The following is a 26,025-nucleotide window of genomic DNA, read 5'->3' as shown; positions in this document are numbered from 1 at the left end:
TGGCTCTCCATCAAAGAAAGAAATCCTTTTAAAGATATTTGACATGAAGGGCTCATTCAAGAGTGATTTCCAGAGTCCGTCTTGGGGGTCAGGGTGACAAAGCTTGTACAATGAGAACAGAAGCTCTTGAAGGTGACGCAGAACTCTGGCAAGACACGGAAGATCAGAATCATGTACTTGTTAGGATGAGAATGGGGGACCCAACTGCCACTCCTTTATGTTCAAGAACACACTCCAAGAGATAAAATGACCTAAGTCATGGAACACACACGTAACATCATGAGTATGAGAGCCACGGGATCATTCATTCTGTTCAGTGTAATATTTCTCGGGCACTTCCTGTGTGCTAACCACTAGAAATATCGAGATGCATCAGGTGCCTTCCTGGGCCTGTCCTGGGCCTGCCGGTCCTCAAATCCATCCCTTGCACTTTCCCTGACTTTGCTTAGTATCACGAGGGGATGCGTACTCGAGGCTTCTGTGTCACATGGCTTCTGCCCACGGGAGACACAGCGGGAGACCGGAGGGCCAGAGGGAGGGAAAACTCAAGCTGGCTTCTCAGCTCATCTTCGACCCTTAAAACCAATTCATTGCATTCCCGTTCGCTGTTTCAAACGTACCCCCCCACACACAAAAAAGCCAAATAAAAATAAAAATAAAATAAAATGCCCAGAGTACTCTGTTTTCCTGGTTGGACGCCAACGGAAATGCTTCTGCCGGTGGATCTGGAGTTCCTGTGGCTCTAAGCCATCCTCTCTGCTTGGGCTACGCGGGTCAGTGCGGGGACAGCTGGACAGTCCGGAGCAGCACACATCTGCCAGAGTCCCAGAAGTGCCTGCAGCTGGGGCCCTCTAGACCCACTATGACTGCTTGGCTCCAGGGCCTGCACCTGAAACCCAGGGGACAGACGTTGACCTTCCCCAAGCCGCCCCCAAGGCCACCCCCTCCTCCCCACCAGCCCCTCTGGGATTGAGTTCACAAGCATTTCCCTTTCTTTGTTTTCTTTCTTTCTTTAAGATTTTATTTATTTATTTGACAGAGAGAGAGAGAGAGAGAGAGAGAGAGAGGGAGCACAAGCAGGGGGAGCAGCAGACAGAGGGAGAGGGAGAAGCAGGCTCCCAGCTGAGCAGGGAGCCCGATGTCAGGCTCCATCCCTGGACCCTGGGACCATGACCTGAGCCCAAGGCAGTCGCTTTACCAACTGAGCCACCCAGGCGCCCCTCCACAAGCATTTCTATGCTTCAGGTCTGCCCCTGCAACCAGAACACTGGTCACACAGAAGTCGGGAAGCTCTCTGGAGCTCATCACAGTAGGAACGCCACCCAACTCTTACAAATAAGCTCACAGAGGTCAAGGTCCATGCTGCTCTACATAGGGTCATTTTCCTCTCAGAAATGGTACGCTATGGCTTCTGCAACCTAATATAGTGACTGAGGCAATCATGATAAAGGATTTTTCCATCTGGGGACCAAGAGTATCTTGGGGAACTTCCAAGGCCCCCCAGAGATCACAGCGGAAGAAATTCTAAACATCTGTTTGGCCCCGTCAGTGGTAACAGGCAGACCGTAGGAATGCAGAGTGGGGAAGCTGAGAAGCTCTGCTCTATCTCCTGGGTCTTCCTTGAGTTCTCTTTCCCTCATCCACTCATCGGTCCATTCCTTGGCACACACCTCTGTCCAGGGACTATGCATTCAGTGCCTGTCCTGAGCCAGCCACTGACTGGGCTGGGCGCTGGGGAAAGCATGTCAAGCAAGGGCAAACCAGATCACTGTACGCATGGAGTTAGCGAGAGTCAGAGGTCAGTCAAATCAAGATACACATAAATGTCAAAACCACCACATGGCAAGAGGTACAAAGGGTGACACATGGGGACTCAAGTTGAGGAAGCCCTGGGTTTCTCCTGGGTCCCAGTGAAGGTGTGATGAAGCGTAGACTTCTTTAGTGAGGCATATTTTTCTCTTACATTCTTCAGCTTCATACCTTATGAAATAATTCAACATATATTATATCATTTTATTTTCATACCCATGCTGCAATGACAAGAATTTAAAAAGAAGGTTGTGGGTGCCTGGGTGGCTCAGTCGGTTAAGTGTCTGTCTTCGGCTCAGGTCAGGACGCCAGGGTTCTGGGATCCAGTCCTGCATCAGGCTCCCTGCTCAGCGGCTTCCTTCTCCCTCAGCCTGCCCCTCCCCCAGCTTGTGCTCTCTTTCTCTCTCTCTCTCTCTCAAATAAATAAAATCTTTAAAAAAGGAGTTTAAAAAAATAAAAAAGGTTGAGAATTATTGCAGGGGAAGCTAATCTGCCTGAAAATAAGAGACTGGTAGAGATGAGGGTAAATAAGAGAATAGAGCATTTTCAAGTCTTTTCTTCGTTTATCAAAAATCGGTAGTCTTGGTCAATACTTCAAATATAAGTCGTTATAATCTAGAAAGGCAAAAGAAAGGCCAGAAACAAACACACAAATCCTAGCATTTCAGCTGGGACAGAATCTGGTTATGCTCTAGTGGCACCTACTTTTGCTAAAACCAACAGAGGTGAGACTTCCTTTTGGACAAAGGTATTCTCTAAACTAACAGGGAAAGAGCATTAGTCACAGATAATAACAGTCCCCAGAGCAACACCTCGTTCCGCAATAACACAGCATGCTTTTCACATGTTCTTAGTGTGAAAAGGCCCAGTGGTCCTTTATCAGGTACCTCTAGGTCATGCTCACTCACTTGGATAACGTCGACTAACAAAGAAGCCATATGGTTGCTTTTAGACTCTACATTAAAAACTATATAATGTGGGGGAAAAAACTATACAAAGTGAGAAAGAGAGGGGAAAATTTTTCATTTACTAACGACACCCAGCTCCATGAGAATTACTGTTATCTCCAAGTAAATATCAGCTTGACTGACTGTCTGGACATTTCCATGATGACCATATTGGTCACAAGAGGTTTACACTATGGTGTCAGACTATCCTGAAATCTCAGTCATCTAACATAACCAACGTTTACGAAAATAACATGTTCATCCCCTGACGTGAGTGGGGTGGGGATCTGCTCCAGTAGGTCACTGAGGACGCCCGGCATAAGGAAACGCCGCCATTTCAAAGCTGCAGCTCCAAGAGCACATGTGCCCATCAGGACCTCACCTCAAAAGCACACACATCATCTCTGCTCATGTTTCATTAGCCAGAATTCGTCACAAGGCCCGACACAGCTACAAGAAGACTTGGACACTCGGAGGGAACAAAAGGACTATTCTTTGCCATGGCAACCTATTTCCCAAACTCAATAAAACCGATGCAGTAGGAGAGGTACCATCTTTGCCACAATTCCTCCAACCATATCAAGGTGCAAAGTTTCCTTTAAGCTCTTATTTTGAGTCTTGACGGGGGAAAGAAGAGAATTAGCCTTTCTTGAGCTCCTACCATGTAACCAAGGCTGTGTAATGGGTACTGTAAGTTGGCTAACTCAACCTCATTGCACCCTCTTTCTAATGTAGAATTCTAAAATAAGTAAACAAATAAATAAGTAACCCATGTTCCCGGATTCCCTTATAGGTAAGGTTTTGTAAATATAATAGGTTCTGCCAAATATATATTTTATGTATTCCCAGGAGATTGGGAAGGTGGAAGTTCAGACTGCCACTGCTGGTGAGCAAGGATGTCAGGGTCAAAAGCAAGGAGCAAGGGCAGCTAGTTGGGACTGCTAGCATCCGTTCACTCAGCATCCTGGGTGTCAAGAGATAATCCCAAGATGCCAATTCCCTCATCCCAGTTCCCTGATTCCTGGATCACTCCCCTGGTCCTGCATCATTTTGAGGGTTCCAATGGCAACCTCCTAGTTCTCTACTTTCCTGATTATATCAGTTTTATAGACTCTTGAGGGTCATTAATGGAGACCTAGTCTAAGGCCTTCCCATTTTTTGCAAACAACTAATTCCTTAAATACCTTTCTGCTTAAGTCACCTAGAACGGTCTTTCTTTCATGGCAAGCTGACTGATGACATTTACCACGTATTTTTTTTTTTTTTTAAGATTTTATTTGTTTACTTGACACAAAGAGATCACAAGTAGGCAGAGAGGCAGGCGGGGGTGGGGAGCAGGCTCCCTGCTGAGCAGAGAGCCTGATATGGGGCTCGATACCAGGACCCTGAGATCATGACCTGAGCTGAAGGCAGAGGCTTAACTCACTAAGCCACCCAGGCACCCCCATTTACCACATATTATTATATATACAATAAAAGTTGTGAGCTCCTCCAGCAACTTTCTGAGAACTCAACTGTTGAAACGAGTGAACCTGTACTTTTAGGGAATCTAGGTTTGAGAAGAAATAACTGCAGGCATAAATTTGTTTTAAATCTCACATTATACCTTTACAATGCATGGGAATGAACTCTGTAATAAATTCTGTTCTCCCAAAATTCACAGGGTAATTCACGTTCCCGGAAGTACACCTTTCCATTCAGCGGCTTTGTATATTCCCCGGTTTAACCAACCTTACCCAAGATGGTATACACCCCTCACCTTTTTAAAAAAAATATTGTATTTATTTATTTGACAGAGACAGCGAGAGAGAGAGAACACAAGCAAAGGGAGTGGGAGAGGGAAAAGCAAGCTTCCTGCTGAGCAGGAAGCCCAATGCGGGGCTCGATCCCAGGACCCGGGGATCATGACCTGAGCTGAAGGCAGACGCTTAACGACTGAGCCACTCAGGCGCCCCTACAGCCCTCATCTTGAGCACATCTAATCTATGTAAAAACTCTGAAAAGTGGCTCTTACTATGCTTTCATTATTTTATTATTTACAGATGGATTCACTGGGGCTTACAGGGTTAAAATTAGGTGTCCAAGATCACAAACAGCCAGGATTTAAACCTAGGTCTTTTGGTTTTCAAAGCCACAAGCTCTTTCCACTGCAACACGCAGACTTCTAAGACAGCTACAGTTCATTAGTTCTCAGCCACTCCAAACACTGGTTTATAAATGGTTTGGTTAGTTCACTTAGCTCAGTGCTGGTATTACTAGTTAGTTCTTCTCTCTTTTCCAAGACCTCAAAAGCTATAAGCATCTTTCTCAAAATGGTGTACTTCCCATTTTAAGAAGGATTAAAAAGAAAACATGGATGGAACACAGCACAAAGATCGTAGAACTAGAACAAAAAAATGACTGAAACCCATGTTCTCCATTGCTGGTCACCCACGAACAGTATTATTCTAACTCTGGCACTATACCTAATGGTAATAGACTCGTGAAGCCTGGAAGCCTCGTAGCAACTGAAGTCAACAGGATTCTGAGAGGACTACGGCATCAAGAGAAATGTTGCTTCCAATTCCTACACTGGCTCATGCATGCTGTTCTATCTGTCACTCTCCTTCTCTGAGTATCTGACTACAGGCTGGCAAAATCTGCCATCAAGGCTTACTGGAGTATTTCTAAAAAACTGTGTGGCTGTGGTAAAATTCCAGCCCTGCTTAGTGATTCAAACCCTGTCTCTGTCTTTCCTGGAGAAATTAATCTAAAGATACTATTTGCAAATTGACCCACTTCTTCAAGACGCCAGCTCCTATGGCTGTGGCATCAGACAGAGAAATGTATAAAGTCACAGTGCGGTTTTCATCTGTCCGAACCGCTGTCGTATACTTTTCAACTCAGTATTTTACCCAGGGTTTTCCCGGCACTTAATAAAACTATCTAAAAAAATGCTTAACGCACCTTCCTGCCACTGAAAGAATCCTTTGTTGATCTTTTGAGAAATGGAAATTTCTAGAATAGAGTAAAAGAGGTAAACGGGAAGAGGTTGCCATTTGTTAAGTGCCTACTTCAGTCTAAGACATTAGGTACGTACCTTATTTAATCCTTAAAATAGTACATACATAGAAACACTATCTCCCTAATTTTATATATTTAAAAAATTCAAAGAAGGTATGTAAATTGACCAAAGTCACACAGATAATTTATAGAAGAGCTAGCAAGGAAACTCAGACTGGCCTGGCCTGAAAGTCAATCATCTCCAGATTGCATAACACATCCCACAAAAAATATTGCCAGAGAAAACCAGCTCTCAGAATTCTAACTGCCGGATCTAGTGTTTTGTTTCCAGGTAACATGAGGAAACATCTTCTGATTGCCTGAATATTTAATAGTACAGCAAACAAAAACAAACTGCACTATTGGCCTTTCCTGTGTGTTTCATAACAGAGGTAGAGGAGAGGGTTTTATTCTAAGGGGAAGAAAGGCGCCACATTCCAACCGCAAGTGCGTCTATTCAGGGTAAATGATTTGGCATTTTAGATGAGAGAAAATTAACATTAAAAGGATTTTGCAGTTTTCACGCCACTGATCAACAGTTACGGCACAAATGGACTCCTTCCTCTCCTCACATCTCCGTCTGTCTATAGCAGTGTCACTGTTAAAACCGGCTTGGTGCAGCGACAGCAGTACTCCTACCCCCATTCCCCAGCCTTGTCCTAATGGAAGGGGACACTCCCGCTGCATGTCTGCTTTCCGAGGAGAGGACAACCATCCATCAGGAAAGCCATTCATTTCTCGGCTAAGGCACCCTGACCACTCCCTGCTGCCCAGCCCATCTGCAGCTCCCGCCTGGAATGAAGTCAACAGGCTTTTTCTCTGAGCATCACTGGCCTAAAAGAAATCTTGATCCGGGTGGTGCGTGGCTCAGTCAGTTAAGCGTCTGCCTTGGGCTCAGGTCATGATCCCAAGATCCAGGGACTGAACCTCCTGGCTGGGCTCCCTGCTCAGCAGAGAGCCTGCTTCTCCCTCTCCCACTGCCCCCATTGCTGGTGTGCTCTTTCTCTTTCTCTCTCTCTCAAATAAATAAAATCTTAAAAAGAAAATCTTAATCAAAACTCTTACACCTTTTATGTAGCAGGACCTTGTAAATATGGACTTGGGGCTGTCCGAGATGTTTTTATCCAACAAGGTCAGGAAGTGAAGTGTTTGATTAAACCACCTTTTTCTCAGAACTAGTTATCACTTGTTGCATATACATTAGACCCATTCTCCATGTAAATATGCTTCCTGTGATTTTGGTTTTTCTGTTTTTTGCCTCCTCCAGATTTGTTCTCTGCCCTTCTTTGCCTTGCTCAGTGCTGTAAGTACAACTCTACCCAGCATGTGTCTGGGTAGACACATGTCTACAGATGTCTACTCTGGTGTCCAGTTGTACGTAGCCAATCAGAAGCACCAAGAGATCCTAGGGCAGGAGGGGGTTAGATTAGGGGTATGCCCCGAACCCTCCCTGGGCCTCGGTGCACCTCTCAGGGTTCCAGGCCTCACCAGGCGGCAGGAATTTCTCTCTCTGCTCCGGCCCCAGGGCAGAAGCAGAGTCCCGTGCTGGCTGAGCCCTGGGTGCGTCTCCATCTGTCCTTGGTTCCACTAATACAACCTTGCCCTTCTGGAAATGGTCCCTTCACCAAACACTCTTCAGTTAACCCTTCAGGAGTGACACCAGCCACCCTGCCTAGCATCACTGCAATTGCCATTCTGTATTTACTGAGTGACTCCTCCATACTGTTCTAAGAATGAGGGCAAGTAGAGAAGAAAGGCAGGACACGCTGCTCCTCTCACCGTACTGGAGAATCCAGGCAGGGACATAAGACCGTCAAAAGACAGTCAGACTCTGACTCTGAATCAAGGCAATTATCTCCAAAGGTTGAAACTTGTCCTGTGCTTCTAGCGACTCCCACCCTCCACCACAACACACCTGTCCTTGGTCCCTCCACTGAACGCCAGTGTAAGCACCTAGCAGTAGGACTCAGGGATGACTGACCATAGCTCTATGTCCACAGGTGACAGAGCAAAACTACTTCTGGACTTCTTTTGCCTCATGCCTTGAAGCCCATTTTATCAGGAACTCCTGCAGATTTTGGTCCTTAAAATCTCTCCAATTCACCCAACTTCTCTGTAGTGCTCCTGCTCTGCTCTAGTACAGGGCGGGATGACGTCTCACCTCCATTTCTGCAGTAGCCCTTTGCTCCCCCAGCCTTCAGTCTCCCGTCTAACACAGAATGTCTTAGCTCTGATCATGACCATGGCCACAGACACTAGACACATTCCTCCCATGGAGTGCTCCAAAGAGACGCAACTTCCAGTTCTTAAACAGAGCTACGCGTTTTCTTGCCTCGGTGCCTAGACTTATTACTATCTCTGTTGCCAACAATACCCTCTCTGTCTGCCCTCCCCAACCTTAGATCTGGCTAACTTCTATTTTATTATTTACTCTCGGCACCAGACATCACTTCCTCTGACAATCACCACCCGCCACCCCCCTCCAGAAACAGAACTTTGGATTAGGTAGTGTGCCCGTGAAGGAGCTTCCAGAGCCTCCTTCCTTCTGCCTCGCCCTTTAGGGTCTGTTGTGTAACTGCCCACTTGCCTGCATACATTCCACCCCCCTCCCCCGACAGTAAGGTGAGTCAGGGCAAGCACTCTGCCACCGCGGCAGCTCAGGACCTAGCCAAAACCCCAAAAGGGTCAAGACTGTCCATCAAAACGTTGAAAATTAAGAAAATGAAAGAAATCTCAACCAGGCTGGATGTCGCAGCAATGTGAAAATTCCTAGCCTAATATTGTTTAGGAGCAAAGAAGGTACATGTCAACAGACACAGGAAATGTACACCTAAGTAGATATTGTCTAAATGTATCTATGCTTCTCTGTGCCCCCAAACCATCCACGCTGAGGCAAGTAAAATTACATGTGTGAGCTGAGGAAGGAGGGGAGGGCTTGCTCTGTGGATCCGCCTCTCACCCTCCTCTACCCATCCCACGGCAGATGATACCTGATGAATGGAAGATGCCTGCATTAGAGCACTCGGTTATTTTCAGAGGTTTCATTATCTCAGCTGGAAAATCCTGGGGCAGCTTTTTGCAAACCAAATGGAGTTCAATTAATGTATCCAGAGCAAAGGATCAAGACCTAAATATTGAGAGTCAACATTAGCAAAAGTCTCTCAGCTCCCACATGGTCAAGTTCAACCTCCTGAAATGCTCTTAGAAGAGGGGAAATTGAGATTTTCCTGGAATGGTGCTTTGAGGCACGGGAAAGAACGAAAATGAACTCATCTTACTGCGTATCGATGTAATCACGGAACCATGGTTGGTAAGCATACTCCTCAACTCCTTTTCTCAAGGCTACCCAAAAATAGTTAAATGCCCCTTTTTACTAGCTTACCATTGCCAGGGAAACCTTACTAATTTATCTCCCACTGATTAAAAATGCATGATAATTAGGATGAATACTCAAGTTTATCTATGGAGGGAACAGATTTTCTTAAAAATAACAAGGCTAGGAAAATGTTTTTTAAGCTCATTAAAATGAACCTTTTGTGCACTCTGTTGTATACAAAGATGCAAATCATGCAAGGGTTCTTTTGGGAGGGAAACATAGTGACTTGGCCATTCGTGTTCATCTCCACTCCCTTAAAAGATCCCAGTAAAATATATCTAAGCCCAAGAGAAAGAGTGCTCACCACGTGTCTGGAGGGCAGACAGCAATGGATCAGACAGTGTCTGAGGACAGACAGCCCAGTGATCAACTGTAGAGTGAAAAAGGAGCCAAGAATGTTACAACCTAAAGGGCTTGTATTCTCTGTAGAATTCTAGAGAAGTGTGAGTTCCTGGCTCTGGACACCTGCAGAGCTTGGAACCTTCTGAGAGAGAGAGAGAGAGAGAGAGAGAGAGAGAGAGAGTTAAGGGTGATGCAGGTCTAGAAACAAGGTCCTATGTGAGGTCTGCAAGCTGAGTGGTGGGGCTCTCAGATAGCTTTCAGCCAGGTGTACTCCTGGTTGAACCCACCCAAAGAATGGATAATTCTCCTAAGTAATTCAATGGACCCAGACCAAAGTTCCAAACACCAACATCTGCAGAATTGGACGAGGTCTCTTGGTAAAGCTGACTTCCCAACAGTAACTGTATAAGAATTTCCACCAACTGATAATCCCTCTCCCCTCACAGAGGTTCCAATAGGTTTCTTCATCCCTCAGTGTAAAAAATGAGCAGATAGCAAAGGATCCCCAAACACCTGAGGAAAACTCCAGCAGGTCTGAAGAAGATCCAAACAGAGACAAAAAAATAATAACAACAGGAGAGACAACGAGCACAAAGAAAACAAAGCTTAATGAACCGTCTTCAATACATAAGAGGAAAATACAATATCCCTAAGACAAGAACAAAATTCCTTTAAAAAGGAACACTCAGAGAATAATAAGCTAAAACATAATAGCTGAAATTTAAAAACACTATGTTCATGAGAAAGGTCCCAAAAACAAAGTTAAAAAAAAAAAAAAAAGTGACAGAGGTAAGAGAGAAAGAAACAGACTTAGAAAATCAATCCAGGAGTTCACCTTTGCAACAGGGGATGCAGGGAGAAAGAAAACCAAGCAGGACATTGCCAAATACATAATATGAAAAAATCTCTGAGACCTCAGATATGCGTCTCTTGATTAGTTTACAAACAGGTTTCAAAATGAATGATAAACACCCATTGTTTTTTAATAATAAACCTTTTAGACCTATTTGATTTTTTAAACTGTCTTTATTGTTTTAATAACATTTCAACTGTCATTTAAAATAACTTTGAGGGCGCCTGGGTGACTCAGTCAGTTAAGCGTCTGCCTTTGTCTCAGGGCATGATCTCAGGGTCCTGGGATCCAGTCCTGCATTGGGCTCCTTGCTCAGTGGAGACCCTGCTTCTCCCTCTGCCTCCTGCTCCCCCTACTTGTGCTTTCTCTCTCTCTCTGACAAATAAACAAATAAAATCTTTAAAAATAAAATAAAATAAAATAACTTTTGAAAAGGAGTATCTTCTCTATTTTCTTAGGACTATTATGAATGCTAAAGCCATGTCCCCTTACTGTGCCTAACTATGTACACTTAAAAAAGAACACAACTATTTAGGACATTTCCTTTTTCAGATTTTTGACTAATTCAGCCCTACCTCTCTGAACTTCCCCTTCCCAACCACCTTTAAGCAAACTGTTGAATTTATTACTATGTATTTCACTTCCTGAATTTCTCAAAAGCAGAATGTGAGCACGGTTGCATCAAACACAAAGGTCATCTCTCTTTTTATGTGTACCCTTTTAGAGGAATAAAAATATTTCATTTTATTTCAGTGGTTGTCTAGGTAAGAAGCAAGAAGAGATAGATGATAGATATGTAATAGAGACTGTAGTAGATAGAGGTGATAGACAGTCAGACAGAGAGAGGGACAGAGGTTAAGAGACAGATACAGACAGATGAATAAGCATGACCAAAACTGTGCTCCTGGTGGTAGAGAGAAGTCAGCACTTTCTAATAAAAGTGGTAGATCACCCAAAAGATAATATTCATGGTTTTTTTTTGTTTGTTTGATTTTAGTTTTATACATGATTGTGAAAGTTTAACCTAGACATGTGAGGAAGCTTCCAGGTCTATGGTAGCCTACACAAATTCAGAAACCCAACTGCTGTGAACACCTGGGATATACTAGATAAGATGTAATAAGAAAAGTTTGCTTGTTTGGGCTTTAATGTACTACCGAGCTTGCGAAAAAAGAAAAGGAAACTCCCAGATGTCAATAAAAAAGGGGGTGGGTGGGTAGGTGGATGGGAAGGCACTGAAAACAACAGTGGTGAGTATTATTCAAGCTGATCGTAAAACATTCCTGGAAAGTAGAGTGGAGTGGGGTCATGGCAGGTAGTGGGTCAGTAGTGGGGGGAGCTGGGGACCTGGAGTTCAATACATACATGACAGTTAAGAGTCTGCGAGCCCATGACTTGGGAAACTGGAACGAGTTTCCTGCACAGAACCAGAAATCCCAAAAGGATACAAATCTCTGTGAAAGAATGTCTTACAAAATAATCTCTGCTCAACAGTTTGGGGAAGTGACCTGGAAACTCCTTTCTTCTGGGGGAAAACAAAACAAAACAAAACCCGTCTTCCTCCCCTTGTACCCAGGATTGAGGTATTCTGATTGAAAGTTGCATTTATGGCACAGTTATGCTGCCCGGAATTAGGGGATGTCTACTCTGGCACCCAAATCATCACAACAGTTAAACGTGGTCAGGTAAGCAAGCACACTGTATAGATAAGGAAGCTGGAAATCAGAGAGATTTGGTAATTTATCTAAAGTGAAAGGACTAAGTGACAGAGCTGGGATTCAAACTCCTCTCTTATAACCTCAACTCCAGAATTTTATTCACTGATATTAGCAGGTGGTTAATTTGGGCCTCTGTTTTAGACACTGAAACTGTGTCCACTGACCATAGCGCCATTGTAAATTGATTTTATATTTTCCCTTTGCAAAATGCAAAATGCAATGCCATCATGGTACGCTGGCAATACTTTCCATTATGAGTCCACCATGGTCTGTCCATCCGAGAAAACAGAACCAAGAAAGTACACACTGCATGAGCCTCTTAAGAGAAGCTGTTTTCACAAGCAAGGATTTACTGTGGAGAGGAGATGGAGAGGAGAACTGTGTGAATCTTCCTCATTCCCGGATGGACTGAGGGGCCTTTTCAATAGTATTCCAGGTTTAAAGAGTACGGTTGAAATCTCGACATAAGCTTTCGGTGAGGGAGACAATAGTGCACTCCCAAACACTGGGAAAAGGAGGAAATAAGGCTAAAATGGTAAAATGATTACTCTTTTCTGGTGGTCACCAAAAGACCAAGTCTTTACAAACGTGAAACTAAAGCACTCAGGATTATCTAAGATTCAGAACAAAGTGATATGGGAGCAATGCTGGGGAGCCAAGAGTAGAAAGTGATTTAATTTGATGAGCAAAAATGAAATCCAATATTCTGATCTCCATCAGGAATCAAACTGGGTGAACAACAAGGGAAGGGAGGCATCTACCTGGGGGAGTCCCGTGCCCTTAGGAACAGTCCAAAGGAGATTGGGGGGGGTCTCGTTAATATAGTAATTTCCATAATGGCCACCTTGGCAAGGCTCTCCTGATCCCAGGAGGAGTGGCTTCCAGCTTCCTTGTCTAAAATACGCTTTTTTTTTTTTTAAAGATTTTCTTTATTTACTTGAGAGAGTGAGAGAGAGAGCATGAGAGGGGAGAGGGCCAGGGGGAGAAGCAGACTCCCTGCTGAGCAAGGAGCCGGATGCGGGACTCGATACTGGGACTCCAGGATCATGACCTGAGCTGAAGGCAGTTGCTTAATCAACTGAGCCACCGAGGTGCCCTAAAATACACTTCTTAAGGTCTGTCAGCATCTCTTGTATTGATAACCTTGGTGACAATTTAATTTCTTGAATGGAGAGAATGCATTGCTTAGGCTGCCTTGAAAGTCCATACTAGTTTTATTACTTGAACAAAATTCACTAATGGGTTGTTCTGGTTTATTTAAGTTTGCTGAGCCTGGCAGAATAGAACTGCATTTTTATTTGTTCTTTTATTCTCTAGGTTATTTAGTGGAAGTTTTTTTTTTTTTCTTTTAAAGTTTGAGAAGATAAGAATACCGAAAATGGACAGGTGAATCTGCCATTTATCATTAACATATCGTACATTTTTGAATGCCTGCTTTGTATCAAGCAATGTTCTAGAAAGCTGAGAATTCAAAATGATAACAAGGGTGTTCCAGACCTCAAGGATCTTAATGACTTTAAGATCTAGGTAGGCACATAAGAAAAAAATCCCAAGTCATTATAAAGGGTGTCACGATAGATCTACACACAAGGTAGAGTGGGACCAGTACCTCACCTATGATAAGTTTTAAAAGGTGACTAGGAAATTGTCAGGGAAGTGAATTATTTAAGGGTGGCTGGGGCATAAATGATGACCTGGGTAGAACTGGACACTTAGGGAAAACCTAGACCCTCATAAGGTTTTTATGTAATACTGGGGAGTTTTGAGATTAGTGAAGGGGACAGGGAGCTGTCTTGAACAAATAGATAACTCTCGAGTGCTTCAAACCCCCTTGGCTAGCTGGGTGTAGGGTAGATGGTAGAGGATGGGGAAGAGGCGAGTTAGAAAGGAAGCGCCTGGTAGGGAATAGGTCCAGAGAGTCTACAGAATGGGGGAAATAGCCCTGGACTAGGGCAACAAAGAGCTGAATATGAACAGCGAGGTATTTATGAAGCAGAATTTTTTTAAAAGTGTTGTAATCACTGACAACCACTAGCAGTGACATATTCTTGTGGATTCGGTGCCTGCTGGGTGACCTTTTCCATAGAAAGAGCAGTAATCCTGCCTGCTGTTCTATGGCTGTTTCTATTTGGGAAATTGAATATTGGAGTTTTTAATGCAAACTCTAAGTAGCTGTGTGTCACCAGCCAAGGGAATTAGCCCCAAGATGCTGTGGCATTTGTCATCAGTGCTCAGGTTTTAGCATCCAGGAGCCCATTAAGTCCTGGCCATTGTCCCTATGGTTCAGGTGAGCCGTCCTGCCAGGTGCTGAAGTCACAGGGAACTGTTGGAACCCTAGATCTACCATCTGTTTCAGCTCTCATTTCTGAACTAAATTTCATTGTCTATAAGATAGAGATTACCTACAACCCAGGGTCATTACTTAGACTGAATGAGATAGTTGCTTAAATTCACACATAAGTGGCAGAACCCCGATTCCTTCGTGGATCTAGCTGACTGCAGAGTTGACTCTCCCTTTCTCCTTCTTTCTCTTTCATGGTTAACATATGCATTATTTTCAGCTTTTAAGAAATGTTACAATTTCAGTTTCTATCTCTCCTTTGGCCCAAGAGATATTTCACAAAGAGCTTTTAAAAATCCAAGAAGAAAGGCTTTCTGTGTCTTGGTTTTGCAAATAATTTTCTCCTTTGATTCCACTATCCTCAGAGAATGCTGTTTACGGTATTCTAACTCAGGAAATTTATTGCATTTTTTGGTGAGCTAATCTATAGTTAATTTCATCAATGGTCTGTCTGGGATTTGAAAGGAAAATGTATTCTTTGTTATCAGTGTACAAAGTTTGTGATGTATCCCTATCTCCCTTGTTAATTATGTTGTTTGGGTCTTTTGTATCTTCACTGACCTTCTGTCCACTTGGACGGAGAGTGTGTTGAATTACCTGCTATTAGTACATTTCTATTTCGTCTTGCATCTTCTACAGTTTCCGCTGCAAAGGCCACTGCTGGGTTATCTGGTGCGCATTCCCAAGTGGTCAATGTTCCTCGTGCACCCTGGCCTTTACCAGCAACCTGTCCTTTGTTCTGTTTCATGCTTTCAGTCTGCATCTTACCTCATCATGTATCCAGATCAAAACTGGTACCTTCTGTCAGCGTTGTTAGTTTTCATTTGCCTTATACACTTTGCCCATCTCTTTGGTTTTCGCCTTTTAAAACCACTTTGTGCTAGGCGTGTCCTGGGCTCAGCCCCGAGTCGGGTTTTGCAGAGTCTGCCGTCCTGACTGGTACATTATACTTGGCCCAGGATGTAACCAGAGTTCCATAAAATATTTGTTTCCTTTTTCCTTTCTTCTCTTCCTCAACCAGGGTCAAGACTCACCTAAAACCATGCTCTTTTCTCACCCGGTCCCCGGCTTAACTGAGGTATAATTAACAAAATGTTAAGATCTTTAAAGTGGACAGCATGGTGATTTGATACACGTGTACACTGTCAGAGGTCAGTCTCATTATCCGCAGTTCTGGGTCTGTCCGGACGCAAGTCCCCTTCGGACGCTCTGGTTTAGCTGGATTCCCATCTGCCCTGTGGTTCTCACACCCTGGCAGGAGAGGGCCCTCCAAACCTCCCATCAATGGTGGCCTCGAAGACCACGGATATAACACTTTAAAAATACATTCCTTCTTCTGGCTTAATAGATGGAAGTCTCCAATGTTTGAGCCAAGACCTGATGTGTCCCAGAATATTCTTCAAACAGAATATTCTTTCAAACACAATTCAATGCCTTAGTTAGAGCATACAGTCCACAGCCTAGAAATCATTGACTTAAACTCTCTCCCCAGGCATGAGTCTTTTCTGCAATATTCCACATTTTCTAGTCTCTGCATTTTTCTGGTATTGGCAAGCTGACACTCTCACCCACACTACAGGCCTGCATTTGAAACCCAGGAAAACCACGTATTAGGTCTAGGATGTTTGGAACTTACATAAGAGCTGAGCCTCTATTTTTTTTATCTACAGAACAGGGACAAAGCGAAACTCAGAGGGCCATTAAGAGGGCCAAAAGGGTCACAGATTCAAGGACTGGACAGGAGATGTGAAGAAGCAGGCAGGTAGCTAATAGAATCCATCCCCCCCTCCCCCAACCAACTAAGGGTACAGCAATAGGAGCGACAAGGAGAGTCCATCCCCCTATACAAGGAGAAGCCTCTACTGGGCTCCTGCCTGCAGCAACATGGGCCAAATAATCTCACCAGATCTTTCCATGGTTCTAGAAAAGCAGAAATCTGGCTTTCTCATGTGAAATTTCCCAATGATTCGATGTGGTAAGTAATTCCAGTTTCTTTAAAACACCGGACAGGCCATATCTGTGGGCTGGGTACACCTGTCAGCGGTCACTTGGCAGCCTCTAGTCTGAAGTAATTAGCGTAATGCCCAGCACGAGATAGGTACTTGGTAAATTATGAATGCACCAGATCTTAGACACCTTAGACATCAGATTCTTGGAAGAAAGGACTTGTCTGATTGGGTAGCCTGGAGACCAGGAAAGATCAGGCCCAGAGGGACCAGAACATCCAGCTGCAGGCCCAGGACATCAGCAGAAACCGGGCAGGACAAAACAGAGAGCAGGTTGGAGTAGCTCATGGCAGAATTCGGCAGAATCTTTCCAGTCTGCCTGCTCTGACTCCTCTTGGGCTGACACTCCCCTCTCTCTCCTGCAACCCCAGCTCTGATCCCTGGGCAGATATAACTGGTATGGGAGGGAAGCAGGCTAGATCCTGCAGCCGCTGTAGTCAGAAAGGCTAGCGGCTTCCTTAGAGCGAGCTTATTAGGAAGAGAGCAAAAAAAAGCTCTGAGTTCTGAGCCAAGGAGGTAACTTCCTCCCTGTCCCTATTCCCTCTGGCTTTTCCCCATCAGTGACTCAGAACGGAGCCAACTACATCCTGCTCGGGTGGGTTGCAGCTGTCCCACACATGTTACAAATAAGGGCCAGTGGAGCTGTCCCTATTTTTAGCACTTGAATGCGGATGCCAAGAGCTCCAAGATTCCCCATTCGCTGGCTCAATGCCGCTCCCTCTCCTCCACATATCTCTTATTTTTCCTCCCAGATAGATGTTTTCTTGTTCCAAGGAGCTAAAGTAAGATATCTAGGGGAACAGGGTCCCCAAATATTTGCTTGTCTCGCTAAACTTTTTATAATCACCACAAACTAGGTGATGTATCTCTCCCATGGCGTGAGAAATCATGTGCGGGCTTCGAGAAACATCACTCCAGGGTTGGATCAAAGCCACTCCTTTTTCTCTCTTGAGCAAAAGAGAGGTTTAGAGCAGAACATGGCATTAAGGATCCTCTCATGGAAACTTCCGAGTACACAGCTGAGGGCGCTGAGGTCCAGGGGGGCTGACGCGCTTACTACTACCTGACAATAATAAATATTATTACCTTATACTTGTGAAGGTTTTTCTGCACTAAGCACTTCACATGGATTTCTGACTCAGTGAGGTATCTATTTCAACGATTCCCATTTTACAGATGACAAAACAGCGTTACTGGTTTGCCAAACTGACCCAAAGTCACCTACACGAGCAACCAGGGAAGACAAACTTAGGATCCTGACTCCAATTCTTAACTCTTCCCAGAAGCAAAGCTCAGCACACAGATGAGTCATGAGGATAAAAGGAAGGAAGGAGGATGGAGGAAGAGAGGGAGGCCGGCCGCGGCTTGAACATACACGGGATCTCGGCGGGGCCCTTTCAGGCTTTTCTCTGGGATCGGCTGAGTGTTTGGAGAACACGAGCACGGCCCTCACACCCTCAGCGGCCGCCCTGGGGCTGAGACCCAGAGACCCCTGGCCTTCTTTACCTGTTCTCAGGGTCAGCAGAGGCCAGACTCCGGGTGACAAAGCACATCTTGAGGGGGATGTTCTTCCGATCTCTGTGGAAGGAGCAGGGCTGTGCGGATGACGGGGCGTCTGAGGACCCGGCCCCTAGGCGAGGGGATTCGGGCGGAGGCGTTTCCCAGCCAATCTCCGACACCGGGGAGCCCTTCTTCACATAGGGTGTGGCTTCCCGCATGTATTTCACTGCAAGGAAAGGGACAACAACAGTGCTTAATAAAGTGCATCAGGGTGGTGGGGCGCCTGGGTGGCTCAGTGGGTTAAGCCGCTGCCTTCAGCTCAGGTCATGATCTCAGGGTCCTGGGATCGAGTCCCGCATCGGGCTCTCTGCTCAGCAAGGAGCCTGCTTCCCTTTCTCTCTCTCTCTCTCTCTCTGCCTGCCTCTCCATCTACTTGTGATCTCTGTCAAATCAATAAATAAAATCTAAAAAAAAAAAAAAAAAAAAAGTGCGTCAGGGTGAATTTCTGGAAAGTCTGATTGCGTTTCTGAAACTTGCATTAGACGAGCTCCTGATACCCAACCTCTTAAATTCTGAACAAGACTCACAAGTTCTTTTCCTCTCAAAACAGTTTTTCTGTTATTTAAATTCTAAACCAACGTGGTATTTATTTATTTATTTATTTATTTATTTATTTATTTTTAAAAGATTTTATTTATTTATTTAACAGAGAGGGATCACAAGTAGGCAGAGAGAGAGAGAGAGGTGGGGGGAAGCAGACTCCCCTGCCGAGCAGAGAGCCCGATGCGGGACTCGATTCCAGGACCCTGAGATCATGACCTGAGCCGAAGGCAGAGGCTTAACCCACTGAGCCACCCAGCTCCCCCCAAAGTGGTATTTACAACTTGCTATTACAATGACCTGAACTTGAGAATTAATTTCAGCTTTTTTCAATGATGGCAACTTTTATCTTTTCTGACTTTAAGATGGATTCTGGTGAGGAGGCTGAAAGACAAACGGACAGAGGAGGAGAAAGCATAGGGATTAAAGACACATAATTGTTCGATACAGAAGCAGGGGTTCTGGTCACCATGTTCTCTAGCCACGCCCCTATTCAGAATTAAGAACAGGCTTTTCAAGTTAAGGGTGCTGAGAAAACATATATGCAAAGAAACAAACAAATGAACAACAACAACAAAAAACCCCCTCACATAAAGGATACTTATTTTGCATGGAAAGAACTTGTAAGAGCAAAAATACCCTCTGTAAGAGCTGAAAACTAGGGCCAACCTAAATGTCCATCATAAAAATAATGAATTGTAAGACATCTATAGTCATTTTTACAAATGAGATCGATTTAGATGTGTTGATGAAGAAAGACCTACAAGATCTATTATTAGTTTAAAAATGATAGAGAGAAGTGCACGTACTGTAATCTTTTGTATCTAAATCATAAATACATAGGCTTGCATATATACAACCATTTCCGGATAGGAACATAAGATTATGTTAACAGCAGTTAGCTCTTGGGAGTGGAAATAAAAGCCAAGCTGATGGAAAGATAGACTTTACTATTCACTTATTACCCATTTATACCATTTTTATGTTTAGCCAATATGCGCCTATTACTTCAATAAAATTTTTAAAAAACAAAAATATTTCCAGAGCTGAGTGGAGCAGACCCAAAGTCTGCTCTTTGATATGTTTCCTCGGGCTTAAGAAGTTATTTGCCTCTTCTGAATTTAAGCCTTTGGTCCTTAGATAGCTTTTGTACTCACAGGCCAACTAGATTCTTGGAACGTGCAACATGAACTTCCATATCCTTCTCTCTGTTGCTCGCACAGTTCGGTTTTGTGCTGCTCTGCAGAGGGGAGTGTGGCTAAGTTCCTTACTGCTATCTGTTATTACAAATGGCAGTGGACTGGAATGGGTACACACTGGAGGATATTTACGCCAGATCTTTGATGATTCAAGTCCACAAACTAACACCTTTATGGGGCGAGACATGGGGCCAGGCTTATAGAGCTTACCAAAATAAGCAATAGGAGTTTCCATCCTTAAGACCAAAATCATGGGTGACTCTAGTGGATGCTGCTGGGTCCCCTCTGATCCCTTCCACCAGCCTGAGCATGTTTTTCTTAGATGCTCTGTGTTGGCTGAGAACAATTCTTAGCTGCCCACCTGTTGCAGAAAACAGGTGTTGACCCAACAGAAGCCAGCAAGTCTGGGAAGCTACAGAGTCACTGCTTGATCCCCCAGACAGAGGATCTGCTTCTCAGGAACCCCACCTAAGACAGGGACTTCATACAAATCCATAAACAACAGCCCAAAGCAGAATGAGCTGAGTGTTATAACAGGAATAAAGTATGCCGGAAGAACTCACAAGAAACTGAATCCAGGCCTATGAGTGACCAGTTAGGTTCACAGCGATTTAATAAAGCCAAACATACCAAGATGCAAACTATATGGACAAGTATTAGGGAACTCGACCACAGGTATCAAAAATAGCCATACTAATTCAAGACGGAGATGTCATTTAGTACCAACACACATTTGAAAAGAAGATTTCAGGGTCTTAACTGAATATAAGTGCAATTAGGAGAAAATAGCTCCAAGGTCGCCACAAACCTGTTAGCACAAGGTGCTGTTAGAGAAGAAGAAAGGACAGATGTATTTTTAAGGAATATTGTTTATTCCTGGGCAATATGCTTAAAGAGGAACACAAACATACCTAAGAACAAACGCAGAAAATTTAGGGGGACAGATGTAAGTTGTCCAAAGCTGGAGTAAATAGACCTGTTTTGAAGACACTGATTTTTTTTTTTTCTCTAAAAACATTTTAGTAGAAGCTAGAACACTGCTTAGCTTTTTACATTATAGACTGATACTTATTACATACAGGAAATTCAAGTATCAGCTGAGACAGTTTGAAGGCTCTCCTTTGGTTGCATTATTATTCTTCCAGATGGAAGAGAGGTGAGTGTGGTGGAAGTGGGAACGCAGAGATGCTTCATGAAGCAGGTGTCATTTGAACTTGGCCTTAAAGGGTAGAAAGGATTTAAAAAGTAGAGATAGGAATAACAGTCCCTCTTTTATATAATATACTCTGATTTACAGATCCTATTGCATCCCATAAGAAAGGAAAGTTGGGGGCGCCTGGGTGGCTCAGTGGGTTAAAGCCACTGCCTTCAGCTCGCGTCATGATCCCAGGGTCCTGGGATTGAGCCCCACGTCGGACTCCCTGCTCAGGGGGGAGCCTGCTTCCTCCTCTCTCTCTCTGCCTGCCTCTCTGCCTACTTGTGATCTCTGCCTGTCAAATAAATAAATAAAATCTTAAAAAAAAAAAGAAAAGAAAAAAAAGAAAAAAAGAAAGGAAAGTTGGGCCTCAGTTTGAAGGGGAATAAAGAACCAACATTTCTTATATACCTAACAATGTATGGAACCAGGGACTTAACATGTCTTTCCACATTTTAGCTTCAAAATGACTATTCAAGGCACCACCATATTTATAAGACAACGAAGGTCCAGAGAAAAAATGGGTAAGGGATCTTTCACTTTCTGAATATCCACATATCCACAAGCAATGAAAGAGTAAGTTGCTATTCCTTTCAGACTCTGCTAAAAAGAAATGTCGTAGAAGGCTATTCTTATTCTGATGGACACCAGGAACTTTACATATATTATCCTTTCCAAGGCTAGCATTATTTTACGCACAGCACAATCATGCACAGAAGTTTAACTTATGTGGCTGGTAAGTGGTGGAGCTAGAGTCTGACTGCCCAGAGATCACATTCTTTAATGAAATCTGGCTACCGCACCTCAATAACGGAGGCAAAAATCACAAGCTAAGAGGTGTGGACTTTATTCCATAGGCAGTGGTGATATCCATAGTGGTCTTGGTCTATGAGTGAGGCAATGACAGAATCAGAGGTTCGCTATAGAGAGAACTCTGGCAAAGTAAGATCAGGTGTACTAAAGAGAAAAGACAGCAGAGGTAGACCCACTAATTACAGAGCCATGGGGAGTTACTGTCAAAGGTACCTGGAGCTGTACTCAAAATACCCATGCAAAGCATGAGGAATCCCAGAAATGTATGGTTTGATCACTTATGGGCAGAAGCATGGGAAGTATGGCAAGTCCTAGCCTAGAAGCAAATACTGACCAGGTAACCACTTCCTGTATGGCACAGAACTTGGGGAATTTATGAAGGAGAGAGAGAAGATGCAGCAACACCTTGAAGAAAGGACTGGAAATTATATTCAAAATAGTAATCCTTTTAATTGACCAACTGAAAATCAGGACAGAATACATTAACAAAGTAGGGATGATAATTTAAAGATTTATGCATTCATCTAAAATCCACCAGTCATTCATCATATGCTGAGGACTATACTGTCCACGTGTGATGATCAAAAAAATATGTCCCTGTTTAAAAAAAAAAAAATGTAAGCCTAGAAAAGGGGTAAGGGGAGTGAGTAGGTGACATGAGATCTTAAGTTAATCTTACACCTGGTCCCAAGCTATACAAGTCTCTAGGACACTGGCAAAATCAAATGCAAATCCCTTCTAGAGGAAGACAATTTCATCCTAGGCTTCAAGAGTCCCTGTGAATGACTTTCAAGGGCAATGAGCAGCATAAATTCTAAGAAAATGTTGTTCACATAGAAATGAGGTAGTATGAGCAAGAACTAGTAAAAATAACTGAGAGCAGTGACAGTCCCAACAGAAACTACAAAGCAACAAATAAGTTTACCATGTAAGGAAAATCTGAGAGAATCTTCTGGGGACTATTTTTTACAAGATTTTATTTATTTATCTGCGAGAAAGAGAGAGAGGGCGAGCAGGGGGGAGGGACAAAGGGAGAAGGAAAGTGAGAATCTCAAGCAGACTCCCTGCTAAGCGTGGAGCTGGACAGGGGGCTTGATTTCAAGACCCCGAGATCATGGCCTGAGCCCAAATCAAGAGTCAGATGCTCAACCGACTGAGGGGCACCCAGGTGCCCCTTCCAGAGAATATTTTTTAAAAAGTGACCTAACAGATTGGTAAAATAACCAAATAGAATATCTAGTAGTAGTAGCCAAAATAATTATTGCTATATAATATATAATTACAATAAATAAACCAGAATTAAAACTTCAATAGGTAGACATATCAATGAAAAAATTAGTGAATTGTAGATCAGAAGACATTTTACAGAATGTAGCACGAAAATATAAAAACATGGAAAACACTGACTAGAAATGTAGAGGATGAAGTGAGAAGGTCTAACATATGTCTAACTGGAGCCCCAGAAGGAAAGAGAATATGGCAGAGGCTAAGGATTTTCCTGAGGGAAAGCCAACAACTCATGACTTCAAGAAACCTGACTGAACTTCGATAAACAATACCCATGTTCTTCCCAGTCAAGACAAAGAGAAATAAGGGGTCATCCTGCTTTCAACCTCAAGTAGGCTAAGACTCTCCTTAGAATCCATGCTTCTTCTGAGAACTTTAGCGATCACCTCTCCCTTTCACAAGTTTTGTGAGGAAGATTCAGCCAAATCCCTAAATGAGTCCAGAGATCTCTGGTACCACCAGAAAACAAGTTTGCAATTTCAAGGGGAGGGGGAAACCAACAAGGTAACAAAGAGATTATCATTACCATTCCTGAACAAGATAGGCTGAAATCACCAAAATGTTTTCACAGCAGTCTTGAGGGAGAACAGGTAACATCAACACATCCCTGCATAAATAAAGCCCCTTTGTTCAGGACTCTTGCTTCTTGTTGACATGTATAGAAAAGAGAACTTGGTTTTGTGTATAACAAAGAAAGCAACAGAACATTGCCACTGGATTTCTCCAAGGGCCCACAGCTTCTGGTGGGTCCTTGACAATAAAATTGTCAGAATATCCCTTCTTGCTACAAGCTTGGTCATCAGTTATGAGCAAAATTCTACTGTTGAGCTGTCCCTCTCTAATCACCAAGGGAGGCCTGAGGCTAAGTCCCTTCTCCCCTCAAGCAGAGAGTAAGAACAGTGCGGTCACACCTGGGTGTGGTAAAGCCGTGCCTCTAACAGAAAACAAAGCCTGTATGAAACCTTTTTTTTGGTTCTTTGCGCTTCAGCCTCTTGAGATAATCCTCACATTGCAATCAAAATAAGGAGAGGACAGTCTAATTCAGGGAGGGTAAAGTGTTACCCAAAGAGTAGATTTGACTGCAACAGGTGTCCAAAATTACAGTGTATTAAATGATAGAGAGGTTTGTTTTTCTTTTACTAAAAGTCTAGAGCAAAAAAAGGGGCTGCCAGGATAGCTTTGCTCCCTAAAGCTGTCAGGAGCTCAGCCCTCTGCCCCCTTCCTGCTCTGCATCTCTAGCCTGCCATCTGATAACCCAAGATGGCTGCTTGAGTTCCAGCCATTTTGACCAAATTCCCATCAGCAGGAAGGAGGAAGAAGTGTAGGACACACCACGCTTCCTCCCTTAAGAACATTTAAGAAGCTGACACACTCTATCTGCTTACAAACCATCCACCAGAATTTAGCCACAGGGCCATGTCTAGAAGGAAAAGAAATTTTACTCTTAACTCTGGTGCCAAACCAGCTAAGCGCTGGTGGGGAAGGCAGGCTATTGCTGCAGAAGAAGAAGAGAACAGATATTAGGGGAGGACTCTCAGTTTCTACCACACAAAGATGCCCCTAATTCTGTCAGCCCATCGCAACTAGACATTATACCGCGTCCGTACAAATAAATGCGTTGGAGAGATCTGTTAAAAGGCACAATGACTAGATTCCAGAAACTCTGCTAAGTGTTTTTTGTGTACTAACTCATTAGAACTTCACAACAGCTCCGTGATGGGAGTCCTCATTTTACCAAGGATGCAGTGACAGGAAAGGGTTAAGTCATATCCTCAGATTACAGGGCTAGAAAAGGCAGAAGCATGAGTCAAAGCCAGTCGGCCTGGCTCCACAGTTCATGCTTTTAACGACGAGGTACTACTGTTTCTCACACATTTTTTTTTTTAATTAATTGAATGTGTGTGTATGTGTGTGTATTTAAGCCAACATTTTTATGCACTGGGAGAAAACATCCAATTAAGTGGCTATTGCCTGTCACATAAGAGAGCTTGATTCTGTAAACCTAAACTATTAAACTATGGCATTTCAATAAATGCCTTTTAAGATATTGTAATATGTATGCATAATAGAGGGTTTAACAGCTAGTGTTTGCATAATTACACCTCCATGTGCTTACAGACCGTAATTTCAGGCAAAGAGCTGTTGAAACCGATCAAGAAGCAACCAGGCCCCAGTTCAGGGTTCTCATAATCAGAACTAATTAATAAACCATGCCCTTTCTGGGTATCATGAATTAAAAAACTGTGGTGGAGCAATTAACATTCCAATCTTCACTTGCAAAAACTAAAGCGGGAGGGGGACCAGAGCCCAGAAGGAGTGGTCTTCAAACCAATAATCCACGAAGTCACTTTCAATATGTTTCTGGTTTGTTATCTCAAGGACGAGCAGCGGTGAGGCTTCCCAAAGAGCCTTCCGCAGAGCCCAAGTTTGCGAAGGCTCCAAGCTGCCACAATTAAATCTTTGTTGAAGCAGCCAGATGACATTTGGAAGGAGAGGCACACACAAGGCTACTAATGAGGAAATGCTTGAGGCAAATCCAATCAGCTTGCCAACCAGGCTGGTTTCTCAGGAGCCAGTAAGTCCCTCGGACATGTACAAGTCTTCTTCTTAAAAATAACAACAGAAACAACAAAAGACAAAAAAAAAAAAAAAAAGATTTCCAGATTACAGGAAAGGAAAGAAATATTTCATTACTCTGGGGGAGGTGAACACAAAATGGGCATTTTCTAATGTGATTAAGGTGAGAGGGGACCAGCCAGAGGCAAGAAATCTGGGCACTGGGACTGTGGGTGAAGGTTTCAGGTTGGGGACAGGTTGGTGACAAGGGGATGTGCTAAGAGAAACGTTAAGACGTTCCCTTCATGGCATTTGCCTAGGCCATCTCAGAGAGGAAAGGAGTGGAGGGAGATCATCAATATTTCCAAAAAGGCCAAGAAATGATGAAGGAAGCAATAAAGCTTCTGGATAGCTAACCTCAGGGGAGGCAGAGTCTCGAGC

General features: G+C 43.7%; 1 protein-coding gene across 1 annotated transcript in view; it reads right to left on the bottom strand.

Moving 5' to 3' along the window:
• The window catches only part of SNTB1 (syntrophin beta 1), a 227,327-nt gene that overhangs the window by 110,221 nt on the left and 91,081 nt on the right, over positions 1–26,025 (bottom strand). The window contains exon 2 of the mRNA XM_032858409.1: positions 17,941–18,160. Within this exon, the coding sequence (XP_032714300.1) occupies positions 17,941–18,160 (220 nt within the window). The remainder of the gene's footprint in view (positions 1–17,940; positions 18,161–26,025) is intronic.

Source organism: Lontra canadensis, unplaced genomic scaffold (genome assembly GCF_010015895.1).
Source record: "Lontra canadensis isolate GAN:19392208 unplaced genomic scaffold, GSC_riverotter_1.0 scaffold15, whole genome shotgun sequence".
In the NCBI taxonomy this organism is placed as follows: Eukaryota; Metazoa; Chordata; class Mammalia; order Carnivora; family Mustelidae; genus Lontra; species Lontra canadensis.
This window is presented reverse-complemented; position numbering and strand designations above follow the sequence as displayed.